The sequence below is a fragment of the Athene cunicularia genome (genome assembly GCF_003259725.1).
Source record: "Athene cunicularia isolate RWA chromosome 7 unlocalized genomic scaffold, athCun1 chr7_part1, whole genome shotgun sequence".
In the NCBI taxonomy this organism is placed as follows: Eukaryota; Metazoa; Chordata; class Aves; order Strigiformes; family Strigidae; genus Athene; species Athene cunicularia.
Window position 1 is genome coordinate 29,217,042 of NW_020799107.1, and position 21,009 is coordinate 29,238,050.

The following is a 21,009-nucleotide window of genomic DNA, read 5'->3' on the forward strand; positions in this document are numbered from 1 at the left end:
AGAAATTCCTATACACTGAGACTACAGCAGCACAACTTTGCTTTTATTTTTCTCTAAATTTTCTGAAGAAATAAGCAGTTATTTCTTTACCATACCTTGGACAGCACCATGTATATGTAGTAGATATTTATACAAAACAGAAGCAGAATGGTCCCTAGAATTCCTACATACTCCTCCAGCTCCCTTGTTCCCTCTGACAAGCAAAACTCTTTGATCCTTTTCCATTCAGTCTCATCACCTTCCTTTCAAGCAGTAGCAGTCTGCTACTGTACTTGATTATGCACACACACACACAGTTTCCCTTGATTTCATCCAGTGGCCAAATTGTCTGGAACTCTTATTTAACTGAAAAGCACTTCATTAGTGTTTTGGTTTACACAAACTGGGCACTTGCATGGCCAGTATTGGAGACCAATATTTACTATCTAGGCATGCCATCCAAATCAGGTACTTTACATTATAATTTTAAATCTGGAAAAAATAAATTAAAGATAATTTTTTCTTTAAAAGTTGTGCAGTGTTTCCTTCCCTTAGGTTCCTAGATGCAGTTAAATGGTTGCTGCCCCACAGCAGTAAAAAGAAAATCTTTAGAAAAATAACTCCCATCTAATTAGGGAAAAAAAAAATTAACATATTTTATACATTCAACTGCGTTTTTTGTTTACTACTTGCCCTCACACCCTTTTCTTTTTGTAAATGAACCTTTAAGTAATTTCCCCCTCTTTGTTTTTGAGAGAAAGAAAATGTAATTTTTGCATATACATATGAAAGATACATGCTTCCGATTCAGTGAGAAGTTTCATTCTCAGTATTAGTTTTCCATGACATACAGTTTCCTCTTAGCTCATCTGTGAATCTGAAATTACACCAAGACACAAGTGACAAAATCTTAAAGTCAGCTTACAGCTGCTGAGGCTAATGAGGATTGCTTGTAGCCATCTCAAGGCTGACACAATTCTAAGGACTTACTGCAAAGCCAAATGCTTCTGCTCCACGAGGCCTACGGTAACTCTCGAGTCCCTACAGGCACCAGATTTATAGGAGTCGAAAGTTAAAACACTCAAGGGGAAGAGGGGAAGTGATAAAGATTCTTTGCCTTGAAAAATATATGTGCATGAAAATTATTTGATTTGGAAATTAAATCCAAACAGATTATACCTGCTGAGATTGCTGGCACACAACCTAAGATTTTATGCTGGACAAAATGATGAACCTCATTCCAAAAACTGGGTTTTACAAGAAATGAAAGAGGTACAAATATGTACTTTCTCCAGAAATCTCTCATCGAAATGTGCATTTATATTCACCCTGATTGGTCAAAGAAAAGAACTGTGTTCACCAGGATGGCACCAAGGGACAAATCTACCCCCAACTATTTTAGGGTTTTCTGTATCACCTGCAGCAGATGATGTGAGCACCAAATGCCTCCCTGCATCTGCCTTCCCTCCGCACCCACACAGTGCCCTGCTTCAGCATCCCTGCCGTTCCTCCGCAGGGGATGGGACAGGGCATCAGGCGCCCACTCGAGGCACAGTGTGGATTAGCAACTCCTGTCTGACAAGGCACAGGAGATTACGAGGGCTAAAGGCAGGGAGAAGGTTGATATGTGGAGAAAATACAGCTTCTCCATGAGGCAAGAGACCCTTCTTGAAACACCTCCTCCCCTCCAGGTCCTTTCCCTTGCCACAAGGGTCAATGTCTTCCTTCCCCTATTGATTCTGACTCCCCATGACTTCATTATTTTCTCTCTTCCTCCCAAAGACAGAAAGGCTTGCTGCTTGTGAGATGAGTCCATTTTAATAAATGAAGTGTAGAGTCCTACAGGAGGAGGGAATCTCTGCTATTGTGCCTTGTCCTCTTGAAGATCACTTCCCTGCCTGAAGTGTCACTGAAAGCCCTTCCCTCTGCACTGGCACCTGTCACCTCCACTCACTCTCCAAAATCTGTTCTCTGTGTCTCCCTCACTACTCAAAATCTGTCCTCTTGTATCAGCAGGACTGTGTTTGACTGCAGACATTGGATGCTGCCCAGCCATACACTTCTACACACTTCCTGTGACACAGTGTTGCAAGGGTTACTGAATACAGGAACAGACAGCTGCTCCACAGGCAAGCAAGCCAGAGAGAGATTTATTTTATCATCTCAATTTCAGCAAAGCACCATACAGAAGTCTTACCCCTAGAAGATGCCTACATCCCTCCCAGCTCCATAAAGCACATATGCACGTACTTAGGTGATTTGCTGAGCTTTAGCACAAGACAGGCTTCTAGGGCACAGCCTGCTGCGGGCTGTCATTCAGACTTCAGGTCCTTCTCCCAACACTTTTCATTCAGATACATGAAAAATATAATTCTGCTGACTATACACCCATCTGACAGAATACAAGCAAGGAGTCAATGCACTCTATCACATATAGGAAAGGTTGGCAAAAATTATCTAAAAGGCAAAAATGCAAGTAATTCACAGAAGGAATAAAGGCAAAGATTCTGAATTTTTTTGTCATTAACAGCCAGAGTCCCTAATAATAAGAGATCAAGTACCCCACCAAAGATGTAAGGATTAGACTGCAAATCTTTTTTGGCACCTCAGTATTTCTCATAGGCCAGCATACATATTTCTAAGTAACTTAACAGAAATGAAGAAAATATCCTGAAAAAATGCTTCACTATGGTTCAAAGGTAGAGCTGTAGCCTGCTGATACTGGCTGATAAGCAATGATTCATACACTGGTTTATGAACAACTAACATAGCAATGAACAATTGTTGTCACTGATACAGCTAGTTTAGAACTATGCCCTAATACTTCACACACCTTCCATTAAATGTACTGTACTAGCACCCAGGATACGTGTTGCTAAAGCAAACTGTGGTCATGAAATGAGATACTGTGCCCAACCTGAAGCAGAGACTGGTCCCTGTTACAAAATGGTTAGAATCCAAGACGTACATTAAGTCTCTTAAGTTTTTTGGTAAGGGAAAGCATAGGGGAAGTTTAATGGCAGTGCTTTCTTCAATTTAATTACTCTGTATATTTTAAACTATATTGCAGTTTTGTACTTAGACTTAAGTAAACCAAGCTGTTTTGCCATCTAATGCTAAGCCCTTATCAGTAGCAATGTGTTGTGTGATTTAAGTTCTTTTATTATTCACTGGCAGCATTTTAAATTCTCACTTCCTATTAGAAAACCTGAAGATCAATAATGCTAAAGGAAGATGTACTCTTGTTTAATATCTTCAAAACTATGTCAGGCAACTGGAAAGCTTTCTGAAATCAAACACTCTTTCAGATTACATGGATTGAACTGATTGATGGTTGTGCATGCTCTCCACCATGTCCTTTTAAATAGAGTTGACCAGATTTATAATTGAAAAAGCTTAGTAAAATACTGTTATCATTTTCAAGAAAAATACTAGCCATCATCCATATTTTATTTCTCTTTCCTTCATAAATTCTTACAAAGACAAAAATCCAAGTCAGGTTTTTTTAAAAAATTGCCTTTGAAGTACAACAGATAAAGAAGAGAAGAAAGGGAGGAAGAAATCTGAAAGATACCTGAAGAGCTACATCTTTAAATTATATTAAATGTGAATATATTTTGTCACATTTAAAACTAGCTCAATTTTTTTTTCTTTTCTTTGGCAACAGCTGATTATCTCACATAAAGAACAACATTTCCTCTGCAGCTTTAAACATTTGCATAATTATTAACTTTGGTGGCAAGCACATAAAATTATGGACTCAGTTTCAAGCAGAAAAGGAAATGGAATGTAAAAACTTCTGTACATAAGAGCTTTTCTTATTAAAGCGTAGACCAAAAATAACTACATGGGGATGATTTTTGTAGTGGAAGAACTTGCAAACAAGGAAGAAATAACATTGCGTTTGGCAGATAATGCTAGAGAAATTCAAACATCAGTACTGGAAGTTTCATTAAATGCCAGCAGTTAAATACTAGACCTTACCTAAGAACAAAGTGATTCATCTAGCTCTTGAAATCCTTAAATGAGACATTTTTCTACAAAATATGCTCTAGACCCTGCAAAAACTGCTTACAGCAGGAATCACTTTTTCAATCTCTATTCCCATCCCTTCCCAGGAGGTCAAGATGATAAAACTTTCAGATGGATACAAATTATTCTATCCCAAGAGGAGCAAAAAGTACTAAGTAGTAAGTAGCTACTTATTTTCTGCTAAAATCTTCTATGCAGAGTCCAGAAGCACTTAACCCTGCCAATATCCAAAGAAAGTGCCAAATGCTCCCCTCCAGCTTCGCAGTAATGAATGCTGAATATTAAGTTACATATTTCATTCTCAGTGCATATAATGCCACCACTGCAACATTACCATGCCACGAAAGTAAAGTACAACCTTAACTGTTAAAAATACAAAGAGAAGCAGGAAACAGACATGCTGCTTTGCAAGACTCCTCCTCATTTTATTTATTATCTAGGATATTGATATCATTGACCATATTGGGAATTTTCAAAGAAAACACAAGAAAAAAAAAAAAATCTATACATAATTTTTCTGTGCTTATCAGAAATACTAAACAATTAGTAAAACCCTTAATTTTCCACAGGTTTTCCCCAATTCCCATACACACACATATTCTAATAAGAAAAAGTCCATTATTCCCCTTTTTTTGTACCACTGGATATCATATCTTCTTTGGCAAATAAACACAGGAAAACACCTAAATGCAAGGTTAGGATTTCTCATTTTGGCTGAGAAAACCATCAATGAAGAAAGACTAGATATTAGTACAACTGTGCTGCTAATAAAACACAGGACTTTTTTTTTATTAAATACTATTTCTAATATTATTTTCAATAGATGGAAAAGTTCATAACTGTACAATATCATAGATTTTAGATTGCTTACAACCTCTGTTTTTCACATGATAGTAGTAAAATTATCTTCGATTGTATGAATTTTTTAAGATTAATTTTGAACATCATAAAAGAAACCTGTACCTAAGCAAGTGTTTAGCAGCAAATTCTACATTTCTTTTTATCACTTCTGGAAAACTCTTAAAAGAAGCTTTTATCTTATCACAGGCTGTTAATTTAATTAAATTAAGTTAATTTAATTAAGTTAAAAATACAAAAAACCCTACATGTTTTATTATCAACAATATTTAATATAACTCAATTATTAACCCTTTAGTTTTATTGACCTGGGTTTTGAAATTAGTAATGATTTAATGCATAGAATATTATGCACATTATAAATGACCATTACTGTTTTTAGATGAGTTACCTCATGGAGTTTTTGAGCAGCAGGAGCAATATATAGAACTAGTGTAAAGATCTTGTTCCATTATGTACTTACCTGATTTTAGTGACCACTTTGATTGAAGTACTGTGTCTATAATAACTTTATTTGATAATTAGGAGCAGTATTTTTAAAGTAGGGTAGGGTCAAAGGCAGTTGATTTGCGAATTTAACAGATGATAACAAATTAATCAAAAATTGCTTTATGTTTAATTACCCAAACAGTCTTAACTGGAAAAAAGTTTTCTGCCAAACACAAGATACTGTTCCACTTGGCAATAACACTGCTCTGGCTTTACTCAGTACCAGAGTTTTGGCACTGACTGAAGACAGAAACCAGTCCAAAGAAGAAAGTAAGGGCATCTCAGCAACTGTAATGGTCACTGGATCATCTGAGGGAAAGGGAGTGGCAGGAAACTAACCTGAGCCTTCCCTCTCTTACCCCTAAACTACTGGATAACAAATAACACCAGATCTGGTCCTGGAAAAAGAAGACTGACCATACTTTTCTCCCTTTTTAGCCTTTTTTTCAAAAAATGCACTTACACTTGTTATGCTCATTTAATTCTTTAGAGCATGTAATAAAGCAGAAATTCAATTCAATCATATAGCTTCCTACAAATGAAAACCAGTTCTAGTTATTACTGAACACCAAAGTTGATTAATATAGTTGAATTATTATTTCCCATGCAAAGTTATTCTGAATTCACATACACAGTCACCAGACTTTCTACCTGTGGAAGTTTTCTACCTTCCACAGAGCACTCCTTAACGATACTCTATTTTGCACAAAGCCTGTTGTTACTCCTTTGATTATAACACCTGGAGTAAAACAAAGATCCAACTATAAACACAATACCAATGGTCACTATTGTGTTACTTGTACATTTCTTGCAAACATAAAGAATGTGAACAACCCCTGTGATCAAGAGAAAAGAGTTTGATGAGTTGAAAATTAATTTTTTTTTTCACATTAAAACTGCATCATTCTTTGGGAATTTACATATCATTTATAAATCATTTAATAAAATAAAACATTAAATAAAATTTCTAGACATCAGAAAATAACTAAGAGCTGTACAAGTATACTGAAATATCTAAGAATACATTCCAGATGTGAAGAGTTAGAACCAGTTCTCTAATCTCAAAGTGCAGATATTAATAGAACAATTTAACATTCTGAATTGATCTTTCTGTGAACCCATAAACAAGATCCAGTTCTTAAAAACAATTCTTCATCATTGCATCCAAACTGGATCAGTAACATAAACAGAAAATTTTAGTGGGTTTTCTACTAGATGGAGTTTTAAAATTAGAAAAACACTTCAAAAACTAATGAAACAGACATGATTCAGAACTACAAGGAAATTCAGGACACTAGCCAATTTCAAGAGTTTGAAATTTTAAATGATTCTTTCTCAGTGATATCATTCAATACTCAAAATTATTACCTAGTTTCAAATTATGTGAGAGATTGTACACTCACCATTAATCCATTTGGCTTCTGGATTATGGACTATGAACTCTTTTCTGAAGAGATCTTCCAAGGACAATCTAGTTTCTGATGAATTTGCAAGCTCATCTAAAATAAAGATAACAAGATCATTTTAGACAGTTATTAAAAATAATATATTCAGTGTAGTCTGCAAAACATCAGAATTACAGAACCAGAATACATAGTTCAAAGGTCCTGTTGAAATCAATGACAATACCTTGCTCTTATTTTTTTCACTAAAAAAAAAAATTTTCATTTTTCTTCAGTAAAGCTTCAGAAAACAAAGCATTGGTAACTTATGGACAGGACAACGGAAGGATGTAGTGCCTGGCTATTTATTATAGTGGGACTGTAGTGGCAAAGCTCCTTCTTGCCAAAGCCCTACACCATAAGAAAAGTCTGATTACAAACCAATACAAAAATTTCCTGACAGTCGAAGGGTGTAGTCCATATTGATTACCTTATACAGACAGAAACTAAGTAAAATACTCCTGTAAGTAAATCTGGAACCAATTACACCTATGCTACAAATTAAAATGTAAAAAATAATAATAATTCCATATGCATATTTTATAGTCTATGCTTGCTCTCTAGTGAGAAGCATGACATAACTTTTGGCTAACAGCCTTTTATTTTTCCCAAACATGATAGAACCCAGAAATATTGTGCTTCTGAATATTAGCCAACATTGATTTTCAAAGCAAAACAATAAGTTGTCAGCTCCTAAAATCATCTCCATGCTTCATAAAAGAAAAATGATCTGCTAAATTCTACTTTTCTTGTGTTGTAGGTTAAATAATAAGTAGCAGAGATTCAATAGTGAACTGTTACACTAACATGCAAGTCAGAAGTACTATTAAAGTAAAAGTTTTGCTGTCAAAACACAAAGTTTCTAATGAATATTCACTGATAGCATCTATGCACTACTTCTCCTAACAGTTTTAGGCTATTTAGGAGAACAGCAGCTGCCAAAAGCTGCGTTATACATTGCCTGTGCACTAGCAAAAATATGCACCTATGCACTTCCGACACAATCAACCAGACAGATGCCCAGTCAGGTCTTTTAATCATTTTATCATTACTGAGCAAGTCTGCCATAGATTACTGCAGTACTTCTCTGCTCTATGAGCTATTCCTTCCAATGTGTCAGGCATCCACCTTCTCTACAAGAGGATCTTTTTGTTAGTCACATTTTGTCCTTTCAGATTACTGAATATTGAACAGCACTGCTGATGACAGACCCATAGAAAAATAGTATCTAGAATCACAGCAATCAAGGAGCAATCTTGTTATCTTGAAGTCAACCCAATATGTTACCAACAGGTTTTTAACAAATAAATGTGCTCTGTAAAGGTCGTATCCTGTAATACATTTCAGATGAAAATACGACCCCCTTCACAGTGAATAAACTCTATCATAGTTTCGTTATTGGTCTTTATTCAGCCAAATTTCTCAATTAGAGACCCGGCTGAAAGCTTACCGAAATCAACAATAATATGATTTTTTTGCCTTTAAATGTCAGAACTGCCTGCTGCAATCACTTCAGTTAGTATTAATAAGGTGCATCCTTGCTGTACTGAAGAGAAACTCCTTTATAATGCACATCATAAATTTACAATAGACACAAGGCCATCACAGCTGCTCAGTCCACAGCATTGCTGCATTTTGCACGGGCCTCCCTCCCAGGTCTCAGCAGGGCCCTGGTAAGCACTTACTCACCGTAATCAACTCTTCCTGCCCTTGATGTCTTATAAGGCTAAGCATGCAGAGTTGTTCAAATCCTCTCTCATAAGACAAACGTTATAATCCTTAAATAAGCTTTTTGCCCTCTTCCTACCTTCCAGGGATCAAAATAGCCTGTTTTGGGGTTTTTTTAGTCTCCAAGTCCAGCATGGGACACAATATTCCACTTGCAGTCTTACTAGAGCTTTACAGCAAAGTAACATTATCTCTCTTGATTTATACCTAATCCCTCTGTTTACACATCATGGGACCTTGTTAGCTCTTGCTCCTGCCTCACACTGAGGTTTTATCTTCAAAGTAAGCACATGTTGTTATACATGCTCTACTCAGCTCCACAAATACATTCGCTGTCTTGAAAACACTACTTCTAACTTAACACCATCAAACACTGATCTCTTCATATGGCCATTCTCCCTTCTCCATAACCTTGCTGACTACCTACCCTCAACAAGCTGTTTTCCATCACCTGTTTTGATTCAACACACCCTGGTCCTGATGCTGTTTGTGATCCCAAAAGGATTGCCCTTCTAACCTTTCTTGAGTGTGTTTCTATTTATTATGACCCCTTATACCCAGCCAGTTTGCCAACTATCAATCAAGCTCACACAAGCTGTTATGTTGCCAAAAATTTTCTTACCCAAGACAGTTGAGTTTTCACAGACTTTTTTTTTTATTAACTGCTTTAATAAAAAGCACTAAAACAATACATCAACTGTGTACAGAAAAGCTATCAGAGAAGAAAGGTATACCAGCTCTGCTCTAATTCACATGCCTGCCAAGTAATCTTGATATAAATTGGATTTTAAAGTAACTTTTTAAATTGCTGTTAGCATTGCTAAACTGGAAAAAATGGCATCTTCAAGCTACTTTACTAGATGTTTGAAACTAATTTTTTTTCTAATGCCAAGATATTACCAAAATAGAGCCTTGTTTGTAATCCTTGACACTAGCTTTCCACTCTGTCAATATTGCATAATTTTTAAGAAAAATGTTGATTTGACATCAAAAGACTCTAAAATAGTAATTCAAGTTTCCAAAATTCTTGGTTAGTAGATAGCAAAATGAATTACACAAGATGTGAACTCTCTTTCTTGAGCGTAAGCACAAATTACTATGTACTCCACAAAATATTTGTTTTATTTTAAAGACTGCCTTTTTTTACTTTATGTTTATTACCACATCGCCAAATAGCCTACTATCTCATTTTCATTTCCATTTTAAATTTTATTGAATTATTCCTTGAAGGAATCATATTTCCAATGTCCTCACACTATCTCCCATGGATTTTTGTATTTCAGTCTGAAATTAGATATATATTATGTGTAGAAAATGAACACAGATTACAGAAGATACAAACAAAATCAAATGTTAAAAAATAAATGCCTACTTTTTAACTATACATCAAACTAACAACAGTTCAACTACTTGTGTGTATTTATTCAAAATTACAAACCTGTTTGTGCTTACAAGAAAACTGCAAAAGTAGAAAATAATGCCCTCATTACTTTTCATGAGTCTATAGGATATTATTTTTGCACGTTAAAATTAATCTAAACACCTCATAAAATTTACCTCCTAACCTAGCAAATAAAACTAATAATGATGTAGAATAGTATATTATTAACTCAAACTCCTTATTGACTTTTCCGTGGAAAAAAAAAGTTTTAACACTAGAAATTGGAAAAAGGCTTGATGTTAAATACCATCTGAAAAGTGGAAAAACACCACTAGTAAAATGTAAGCAAGCTAACAGGTATATTGGTAACAGGGAATTAGTATAGTTTGTATTATGTTTGCATGAAAAATGGAAAACATTCTACCAGAAAGTAGTTAGATACTAAAACCTGTTTAGCAATTTACAGTAGTTACAGGGAGCCTATACAGCATTAAACAGAAACATGAATATTCTGGTAATGCATCTCCACTTCAGAAAAAATAATTTTTAGTTTGCCTTCTATTCATTTAAGAGTAGTATGAGAGATGGTGTGGAAGGGTCAGTTGCAACCCTGTTCTAAACAGAATATTTATCTATTGGACGCAATCCAAACAGATCCTTTTCCTAGAGCTAGATTTTACTCAAAACACTTTTTTAAAAATCATTTTCTGCCAGTTTGGCTGATCTGAATGTTCCCTAAAGTAATTTTTCTGCAAAGCTTTTTTTTATCAAGAGATGAAAAAAAAAAAAAAAATCTATGATCAGAGTTACATGCCACTTTGCTCAAGTAATTACCATATATTAGCATGCATAGTTTAAATCTAACATCAGTATCTCAGTAACAGAGTCCCACATAAAGCATTTGAGTCCACCACCACCTTCAGAAACTGCAAATTAACATGAAGGTATCATCCCAAAAACTACAAACAGCCTTAAGTGCTGTGGCAAAACACCTGTACAGGGGTGGCAACGTCTGTACAACTTTCAGGCTGTTCTTCAGTGATTTTTCACATAAAAGCTTTCAGTTTCTAGCACTTCCAAATAAGCATTTCTCAGTTTTGAAATACAGATCAACAGTGGTTGATCAAATAGGTCTTCAGATAATTCCTACCATGTGGAATGTACTGTCATGAGGCAAAGTACAAAAAAATGCTGATTTAAAGGCAGGACTGAGGCACTGATCCCAGAAAATCTACCTATTAATATTTCAGTATATGAAAGTATGTGATGAAACTTCAAAAACATGAAATAAAGTAGAACAAGAAAGATACCTGTGTTATGTTAATGCTGACATACAAACAAAACGATGGCATCTCATAAACAGCTATTTCTGTCTCTGCATTAACTCCCAATATAAAGTTACATTTCTAAGATTATTCTGAAAGTTTTTTTTTTTCTTTTGTTATCTCTTATATATTTCTCCAGTAACCACCTTCAAATATTACACACAAAAATCACTGCATTCATAATTAAATTACCCCAGAGGATATACAGGCTCCTATTCTAAACTCTGAAGCTTTTCCACACTCCAGTCCCTTACTATAACAAGAGTAACCTCATTCTTTGATACCTTTGACATCTTTGTGCACTTTCTTTATGACTGCACTTACACACTTGTGAAGAAAACTAGCAGGGATACTTGCTGGTAAGCCTTCTACTCCCAGCTACAGAGCAGTGTAGCAATATGTACTCGGTGGGCACGATAGGGTTTTTTTTTAATGTACATCTTCACCCACAGACGTTCACAAAGAGTTGTTGAACCCCAACAAGAGGTTACTGGACTAAGAGTCCATTCAGACTCTACCACTAATCTCTTACATTACTGAATGTTCTTACATTTTTCCATCTCTTTGTTGAGAACACTAGTAGTACCATTGATTAAAACAATAGAGAGGGGACCAAAATATTACTAATATTACTGGTACAATTTGCTGAAACCACAACCATAACTGCAACACAGATATATTTTAACAAAAGCTAAGATATTAGTAGGTCGAAATACATCTCTTATTTCAACACAGTTCCTGCTTAGTGTTTTATGTTCTAGTTATATTTCATGTAGTAAAATACTAAAAAAAGATCAAGAATACCCATTTAGTTTTAATACCACTTCTATCTTTAGCAGAAGCTAAAGCCTCTTGCATGTAACTTACATGGAAGATTTTCTTGGAAAAGCTTGTTATCTCATACAGAACTATTGATCCCTCTATTAAAAAAGGCATTCAACATGTTGCTCAGAGTTTGAGTGAAGCCAAATGACAGCTGTTAAAAGTGTACACAGACCTGAGAGTTTCCTATATTGTGGACAAAGCAATGTATAAATAACTGTAGGAAAAAGAGATGATTTATTTTGGATTTGGCATTATCAGTAAATACACTTTTGCCTCCACAAATCTTTCAACAAAACAATCAGGCTTCTGAGCAACCACCATCTGAAATTATTACCATCTCCATAAAAAAAAGCAGCATGATGTTTAGTGGAATTTACATGAAATTTAAAAAGCACCCATCAGTACAGGCAGAACTAAAAAGGGAAGGAAGTCTCTGATGCTCAAAATAGCATTAGAAATGAAAATCAATGCACTCTGAATTATCCCAGTGTAACACAGGACATAATTCTCACTATTGCACAGAACAACTTAATTCAGATCTATTATATTTTATGAGAACAATTTGCAAAACAAAGTATTAATAATATCAGATTGGTAGCACCTTAGAACTGAGCACCTCACAATAGCCAGACCTGTGAGAGAGTCTCCAAGTTTTTCCTCCCCTTGAATGCTAGACATCCCAAAGCGATCTTATCTTCAAGACCAGATAACTTCAGCTACTAGTGCTTACTACCTGCCAGCAAAGCGACAGAATATCAGAATATTTTCTTCCAAAAACATATTAATCAATCATGAAAGTGAAGGGGGAATAGGACTGTTTAGGATCAAAATAGGGAAAGTAGCTGTCCTACAATGTACCTCTAAAGCTTTCACTGGTAAACATTTCCAACGTGCAAGAAACCCCAGTTTTGTAGACCTAGATCATTTTGAAAAAAAAAGGTTTGTATTTATATTAAGCTCTACAGTCTCTATGGGATATCTTGGGGCATCTGAGATGACAGAACTAGTTTTTACTTACATGAGTTGAACTGAAATGCAGGTCCCAGCTTACATCAAATTTTCAAGCAAGCTCTCTGGATACTGAAACTGCCTCAGAGATGTTGTAATTCACTAAGCATTTTTAACATTAAAAAAAAAAATTCCCTAGGTTGGCTATTCTTTTTTCTACGAGTGCCTTCAAAGACTTCAATTTACATCATTATTAATTCTATATAGATATACGAGACAGAACTGGTGTTTATTATTGTGAATTCCAGCATAACACTTTTGAGACTTTACAAGCCTTAAAAAAAAAAGTTACCTCTCCTTGAAAAGAAAGTCTTCTGTCTTAAAAGTGTACCAGGATATGCCACCATTTACCTTCAACATCTGTTTTTCATTAGTCCCTGAAGAAATTCCTATACACTGAGACTACAGCAGCACAACTTTGCTTTTATTTTTCTCTAAATTTTCTGAAGAAATAAGCAGTTATTTCTTTACCATACCTTGGACAGCACCATGTATATGTAGTAGATATTTATACAAAACAGAAGCAGAATGGTCAGTAGAATTCCTACATACTCCTCCAGCTCCCTTGTTCCCTCTGACAAGCAAAACTCTTTGATCCTTTTCCATTCAGTCTCATCACCTTCCTTTCAAGCAGTAGCAGTCTGCTACTGTACTTGCTTATGCACACACACACACAGTTTCCCTTGATTTCATCCAGTGGCCAAATTGTCTGGAACTCTTATTTAACTGAAAAGCACTTCATTAGTGTTTTGGTTTACACAAACTGGGCACTTGCATGGCCAGTATTGGAGACCAATATTTACTATTTAGGCATGCCATCCAAATCAGGTACTTTACATTATAATTTTAAATCTGGAAAAAAAAGAAATTAAAGATAATTTTTTCTTTAAAAGTTGTGCAGTGTTTCCTTCCCTTAGGTTCCTAGATGCAGTTAAATGGTTGCTGCCCCACAGCAGTAAAAAGAAAATCTTTAGAAAAATAACTCCCATCTAATTAGGGAAAAAAAAAATTAACATATTTTATACATTCAACTGCGTTTTTTGTTTACTACTTGCCCTCACACCCTTTTCTTTTTGTAAATGAACCTTTAAGTAATTTCCCCCTCTTTGTTTTTGAGAGAAAGAAAATGTAATTTTTGCATATACATATGAAAGATACATGCTTCCGATTCAGTGAGAAGTTTCATTCTCAGTATTAGTTTTCCATGACATACAGTTTCCTCTTAGCTCATCTGTGAATCTGAAATTACACCAAGACACAAGTGACAAAATCTTAAAGTCAGCTTACAGCTGCTGAGGCTAATGAGGATTGCTTGTAGCCATCTCAAGGCTGACACAATTCTAAGGACTTACTGCAAAGCCAAATGCTTCTGCTCCACGAGGCCTACGGTAACTCTCGAGTCCCTACAGGCACCAGATTTATAGGAGTCGAAAGTTAAAACACTCAAGGGGAAGAGATACTTTAACATTTGTATGTCATTTTAATAACTGCATTATGAATCATACACCTTCAGTAAGATAAAATAAAGAAGTAGGTTACCTGGGGTTAAAAGAATGACAGACATAGTGATGAGTGAACAAACAACTAGAATCACCAGCAGCGCAATAGCAATTCCCTTCCAGTTCCTCTGCGGAGGGCTGTTACTTCCAAGTTCCTACAGGAATGGAAAAAAATAAAATAAAAGGAAAAGACCATGTTTCATAACCATATATTTCTAGAACTATTAGTGACAGGAAAATTGCTTTGTGCCTACTCATAATCACAGCATGGGAGGTGATCATGATCCCTCCTCTCTCAATAGTACACACAGTCATGCAAAGGTGTGTAACTCTTACTTTTTTTAATAGATATCTCTTTTTTAAAAATATATATATGTAATTTTATACCCCTAAGACACAATCAAATGAGCTTATACAATCTGTCCAAAATACAACTGGTGTTAAAATGTGCTGAACATAAACTTCAGGATAATATCAACTAGCAGTTTATAAGATAATTACAGAAATGAAATGTAGCAATTTACTGTAATTCCACCTAACGTGGTATGGACCATAAAGGTTTAAATACACATCCTTTTTAATGTACACTATTAAACTTATTTGTAGTAGAAAACGTTTACAAAACTGCCTGAGGCTCCAAGTATTCCATCCAAAGCCACACAGCTCTTCTTTTCCATACAGTAGTTCAACTGTAAACTGCTCCCCTATTACTCATAAAAAAACAACAGTAGCTTATAACCAATGTTAAATGAATGCTTATATAACTGCTAGTACACTTAAACCTACATTCTCTGTGGTTACATGTTTAACTCCTGTTAACTCCAGCCAGACACCATTTAGGTTTGTCAGTAGTAGCAGTGCATTGCCTGTGTTTATGGTACAGTTTGAGACAAAACAACATGCAAACATCTAACAACAGAATGACAAAAACAGTACAATTGTTTCATACAATCCTAACTTTCTCCCACAGAAAACACTATTTTTGACATTTATAGCTGGCAAGCATAAATACTTCTCTCACAATTACTCATGCTTTCACTATCTCAAAATTAAATTGCTGTGCTAAGACTCTGTGAAAAGAAACCTGGGAGGGACTTTCAGAATATCCCACTCCATCTCACCTATAAAGTTGAATTCTGTTACACAAGTGTTTCACGGTCTACACAAGCTTCCACTAAGCTCCAACTAAATACCGAGTGAGGTAAAATATGTGGGCTTTAGCCACACCACACAGAAGCCTCTCTTCCCCTCCCCAGGACTTGCTGCCATAACATGCTTCAGCAGAGCCCTGCAATGCTCTCTCTCCACTCGATGTAACGGAAGAGATTGCCACAAAAGATGAGAGATTACTTGGGAGTCTTCTCCTGTTTGATTTGCAATCCTGGGTTTGTTAATCTTGCAAGTACATAGCAAGAATATTCTTTTATCTTTCCCCTTTCTGCCAGACAAAAGGGTAGAAGGATGCGGGTGACTCTGCCACTTCAGCCATCTTGTGCTCTGGGGAGGACTAAGGCACAGAAAGGCCCCTTCTGCTTTGTTTTATAAGCTTCCAAATGCTTATTGATACTTTTTCACATGCAGATTATGTAATTTTAGTTTTATGAATTATAAATGAGAACCTGAGATGTTTTAACAACAGAAAAGGCCTACTTGCCTGGTGTACACCAGCTCAACACCATACACCACCCAGAATAGGATCTCTAACAGCGTCTTTAATTTATTTTTTTTTTTTAACCCCTCACCTGTTCATTTCCACCTGTAAAAGACAGTTTCTCTCTGGGAAACGTAAGGGGAATTCCCCTACAGAGTCTCTAAACAGTCCCACAGGGCAAGTCTCACAGGAGCCCTCAGCCTGTCACAGCTCCCAGCAAGGAGGCCCCTGGCCGCCTCACCATGGCAGGCAGCCACTGGACCCCATCCTCCTGCCTGGCCTGGGCCTGGCTGAGCTTGCTCACTTTTGAGATTTTCAGCCTCACCAGAGGGGAGAAGAAGCCAGTCTGCCTATTCAGCGTAAACCCTAGGCCACAGCTGGCCTTCAGGGGATCAGCCCCCTCACCTGAGAGGTGGTGCAGCCTTCCCTTCCCCACGGCTGAAGCCAGCCCAGACCTAGCGGTAAATGGCCGCTGGCCAGCCTGGGCTGCTCTCAGTCCTTCCCTCCCAGTGGCTGTAAGAGTAATTGTGCTTTTTTATTATACACAAATCTCCCCTTTGGTGCTGATACTCATTGAACAGCTGATAAGGGATGATGTTCAACTATAGTACATAGAAGGAAATTATTGCAGACAGTTGCAGTACAGCATTAGCTGGTGGTCCCTCTCAGACAGAGCTCTGTGTAGCTTTTCTGGGGATTGCAGTGCAGGAGAAACCTGGTCACCATAACCAACAATGCATCTCTGATGCTAATATTTTTTCTGCTACAGTTCAGGATTCCCATCTTCCACAGGCAAGGGAATAAAACTGTATTAGCAGGAACTCCTGGCATCCATCACCTCCTCATCCCATTGCCCCTGCTTCTCAACACCTTGGAAACCTGCCTGCTCCCCTTGAATTCTTCGGCTCCTTCTGATTCACTCCCACCTCATTAAACACTAATTACCATAGAAACTTCCTGGCTAGCCTTAGAGACAGTTGGTCTTGAAGGCCTGCATGACAGCTTCACAAGCCCCTTTGGTGATCTCTAGGATATGAGAATTACATGGTTCAATCCTTTCTGGACAGCCCTGGCCACACTGACACTGCAAGGGTCCCCAGGCTTTTCAGATAAATACAAAACTTTTATTTCCCACATATAAACTCAGATCCAAGCTATTACTTGCCCTTAGGTAAGGATTATTTTAATGTTAATGGCACAGTCTAGAAAATATAAACTTATTCTAAGCAAAACAGTATAAGCCTTATTCATATGACACTTGAGTTCAATTGTAGTAGAAGAACTAGCAGCTTATATATGCAAGTGGCAGTGAGAAAACACTAGTTACCCTCAAGAGAATTGTGCAACCTTATGTCAAAGGATTGACTTAAAACAACAGAAGCTGGACAACTTGATGAATGTACCAAAGCCTTTAAAAAACTCTAATAAGTCCTCATTATTCAGAAGGTTCATCTCTGCATACATGAATATTGTTCAGTTTCTAAAAATAAAGCTCCATTTTAAATACTTCTGCAAATTTTTGCAAGGAGAATATCAAACGGATAAATCTAGTATTGAGCATAAAAAACTCGCTGGTACCCATTGTGAGAAAGAAGAGGGCTTCCAGCTAGCTGAAAATCTTGGGAGACTCACATAAAAGGAAGGACTTACCTCTGACTAAGAATAAAGTACTTGGTTTTAATACTTTGATAAAAAATTGTGTTGTTCCAAATGATTAAATTAGAGATTACTAAACGGTCATTATTATGTTTTGATATTGAGTGACAACATTCTGGTAAGACATTTGTTAAGTTAATGTACACCAACAAAAATATTTGATGAAATATTGGAAAAATTACTATAATAAGGTGAATTCATAGCACAACCAGTGTCAAGGACACCTCCAACCAACTCTCTTGATGTTAACCATTGCAACTCTTGGACTATACCTCATAAAGTTTTAAATTAGAGTAAGATGCTGGTTTTCAACAATAAAATATTTTTAGCATTGCATGGCCTTTCAAAAGTGTCATAAGCAAAGGCAGTTAAATAGATTTTTAGACTGTGTATCACTGGCAAGACAGAAGCTGTCATTTTTGACTATGACAAGAAGATAGAGGTATTCAAGAGAAAACATCATAGAGGGCCACACAATAAGAAGCTTTTGACATCATATAGTTTCCCCATAACTAACTGGTACATAACAACAATGGACACACAGATGGAGATGCAGGGATCTAATCTTCTAAACAGGCTCTTCTATTAATGTAGTTTTAAAAAATATCAACTTTTGAATATGATGTTTTATATATAATACTATCTATAACCTTATTATTGATTTTACAATCTAACTCTAATGTATCGGAAAATGCTCAAAGTATAATGCAATTGCAAGTTTTCTCATTATTTAAAGTACCTTTTTCACAAACCATGTAATTGCACTGATGCCAAAAAAAATCCTTAAGTAATATATATTTCTGAATGTAAATTGTGATTGAGTAATACCTTACTAAAACACAGCTACAAAGAGAAAAATCCATCATACTGCATACACAAAAAGCTGTACACTGATGTTATAGAACCTAATGCTTTTGGCCTATTCCTGCCAAATGCTAAAGACCACATTTTACCATGAGCTTTCAATCACTACCATCACTGAACTCAACACATGGAAATGAAGGGAGGTTCTGGCCTAAGAGCCTAAACTTTCTGCTCTGTGACTGCCTCCATTTAATCTCTGTCAAAAATACCCCAAAAGAAAAGGCATAACTTGCTGTCAGACTGCTTTTACAAAGACAGGTATTATATGGCATTACAGAGGATGCAAATAGTGTAATTAAGTGATCACACCAAAATTTTGCAATAGCAACCAGAAGGCTAAAACAAAAATCTGCAGAGATTGGATATGAGAGGGATGACAGGTTGAGGCTGTCAAAGGAGAGCACAAGCAATTTCAAACCTTTAGCACTCCTCTGTGCTAAATCCCACTTGCCACTGAAATACAAGTATCTCTGAAGGAAATGCTGAAAAACTGTATCCACCAAATACATGAAGCAAATATAAATCAAATATGCTGAAAGAGTTTTCTCTCTTCTTTTCTAGGCTGATTTCTAAAAATATACTCCCTCTCCAAGCACTGTTTGCTGACTGATGATGAACTGATTCATTACAAGAATGAAAATCTTTTAAGCACTAGCAGGACATAGCTTTGAATTTTACAATCTATGGCATGTAACCTCATCCAGCAGTTCTAAGGAGTTGTTCTCTATTTTTGAATGAAATACAGAGTTTGACATGTATGTTTCATCTTGAAAAGAAAAAAAACCTACAAGATTACCTCCATAATGGCTGTGTTACACCCGAATGTAACAAGAAGATATAACCCAAGTTCCTAATAGAATAGAAGTAACAACATGAAGCTAATTTCCATTAAATTTATTTCATATAGAAATATTCTTTATCTCTTGACACTGAAATGCAAGTGCTTATAATTGAAGAGTGCTGTTTCAAGTAGTATTGGGGATATCGATTTGGGAAAAAGAATAACAACATTGAAAGATGTAGGACCTTTATTAAAAAAAAAAACAAAAAAAAAAACCAAAAAAAAACCAACCCACAACCTCAAATATTTCCTTATTTTTACCTGAATAAACTTACAATCTTTCTTGTAAGAAATACAAGCAGAAAAAACATCACCACTTCCTTCCTAATTCTTATCAAGTTGTTTTATTGTTAATCAATGAGGATAAAAAGGCTTTAAGAAATAATTTTTCTAGTAAACGTGTACAACTAAGGAGATAACAAAAGGTCAGAAAATATTGCCGTAACATGCTACATAATAAGTCAGGTTTTTGAATTATCTGAACAGCATTTTCACGATTTCTTGGAAAACTATTTATGTCAACCACAATACAATTTCTACCATGGAAATAATGACAGAAGCAGTAGGAGACTGCCTGGTGCAATCGGGCATGCTAAAGAGCATTGGCTGAAGCTTGGGGACTAAAGAGTGCCTCTGCCAAGACTTTCAAGAGGCAGGTTAGTTAAAATGCAGCATCCCCTTTGGGAGAGAAATGAAACACAAATTTTGAGAGATAAGCTAACCCTGAGACCTGGCCTTTAACTAAACTGCTTTTTCTCACAGAACTACATGCCCATGTTGTGACTGACCTAGCCGATGGATGTTGAAATGAGTTAAATATAGAAAATATGCATTTATCTATAAAAATTAAGAACAATAATTCTACCAGTTTCAAGTATTTCTGCTGTCTACAGCTGAGTAGAGCTGAAAGTGAAAGCAGAGATTCTGCCATTATTGCTGCGGTCCGGAGTGAACTTTACCAGGTTGACATGCTCAGTGGTACAAGCATGCATGCAGATGCACATTGGTGTTCTCCCCTAGACTGTGGGTATTTGAAACAGAAAACCCACCAGCGCTGAGCTGCAGCAGTGCTGGGTTTGTGCTAAGGCATTAAGGGCAGATGAAGGATCTTAGAGGAGCCACAGGCTGTAGCAGTTTCTGCCAGCATAGCATCTTCTGAAGCCTTGAATGAATAGTCTTCTTTAACCTTTTTGTTTTTTAAATCGCTCCTGTACTGTCACCAGGACAAAGCCTACAAAGAAAAGCTCTAAGAAGAATGACAGCCCTACCTTATTTTGGCAAGAATTTCAGGGGCAAAGTGCATTAGAGTAGGAAAAGCAAATGTAATTTGCTTTGCAGTAGGAACAAGAATGAGTCTCACTCTGTAGCTCAGCTGTAATCACGACAATATCACTTAATGACTCCTCCAGCATCTACTTCATTAGACTCTAC

The 21,009-nt window shown here is 36.2% G+C and overlaps 1 protein-coding gene across 1 annotated transcript in view; it reads right to left on the bottom strand.

Moving 5' to 3' along the window:
- The window catches only part of DPP10 (dipeptidyl peptidase like 10), a 236,361-nt gene extending 221,644 nt beyond the window's left edge, over positions 1-14,717 (bottom strand). The window contains exons 1-2 of the mRNA XM_026852613.1: positions 14,607-14,717; positions 6,762-6,857 (exon numbers count right to left, since the gene is read on the bottom strand). Of these exons, the coding sequence (XP_026708414.1) occupies positions 6,762-6,857; positions 14,607-14,631 (121 nt within the window). The 5' untranslated portion in view covers positions 14,632-14,717. The remainder of the gene's footprint in view (positions 1-6,761; positions 6,858-14,606) is intronic.
- Between the last annotated feature and the right edge of the window lie 6,292 nt (positions 14,718-21,009).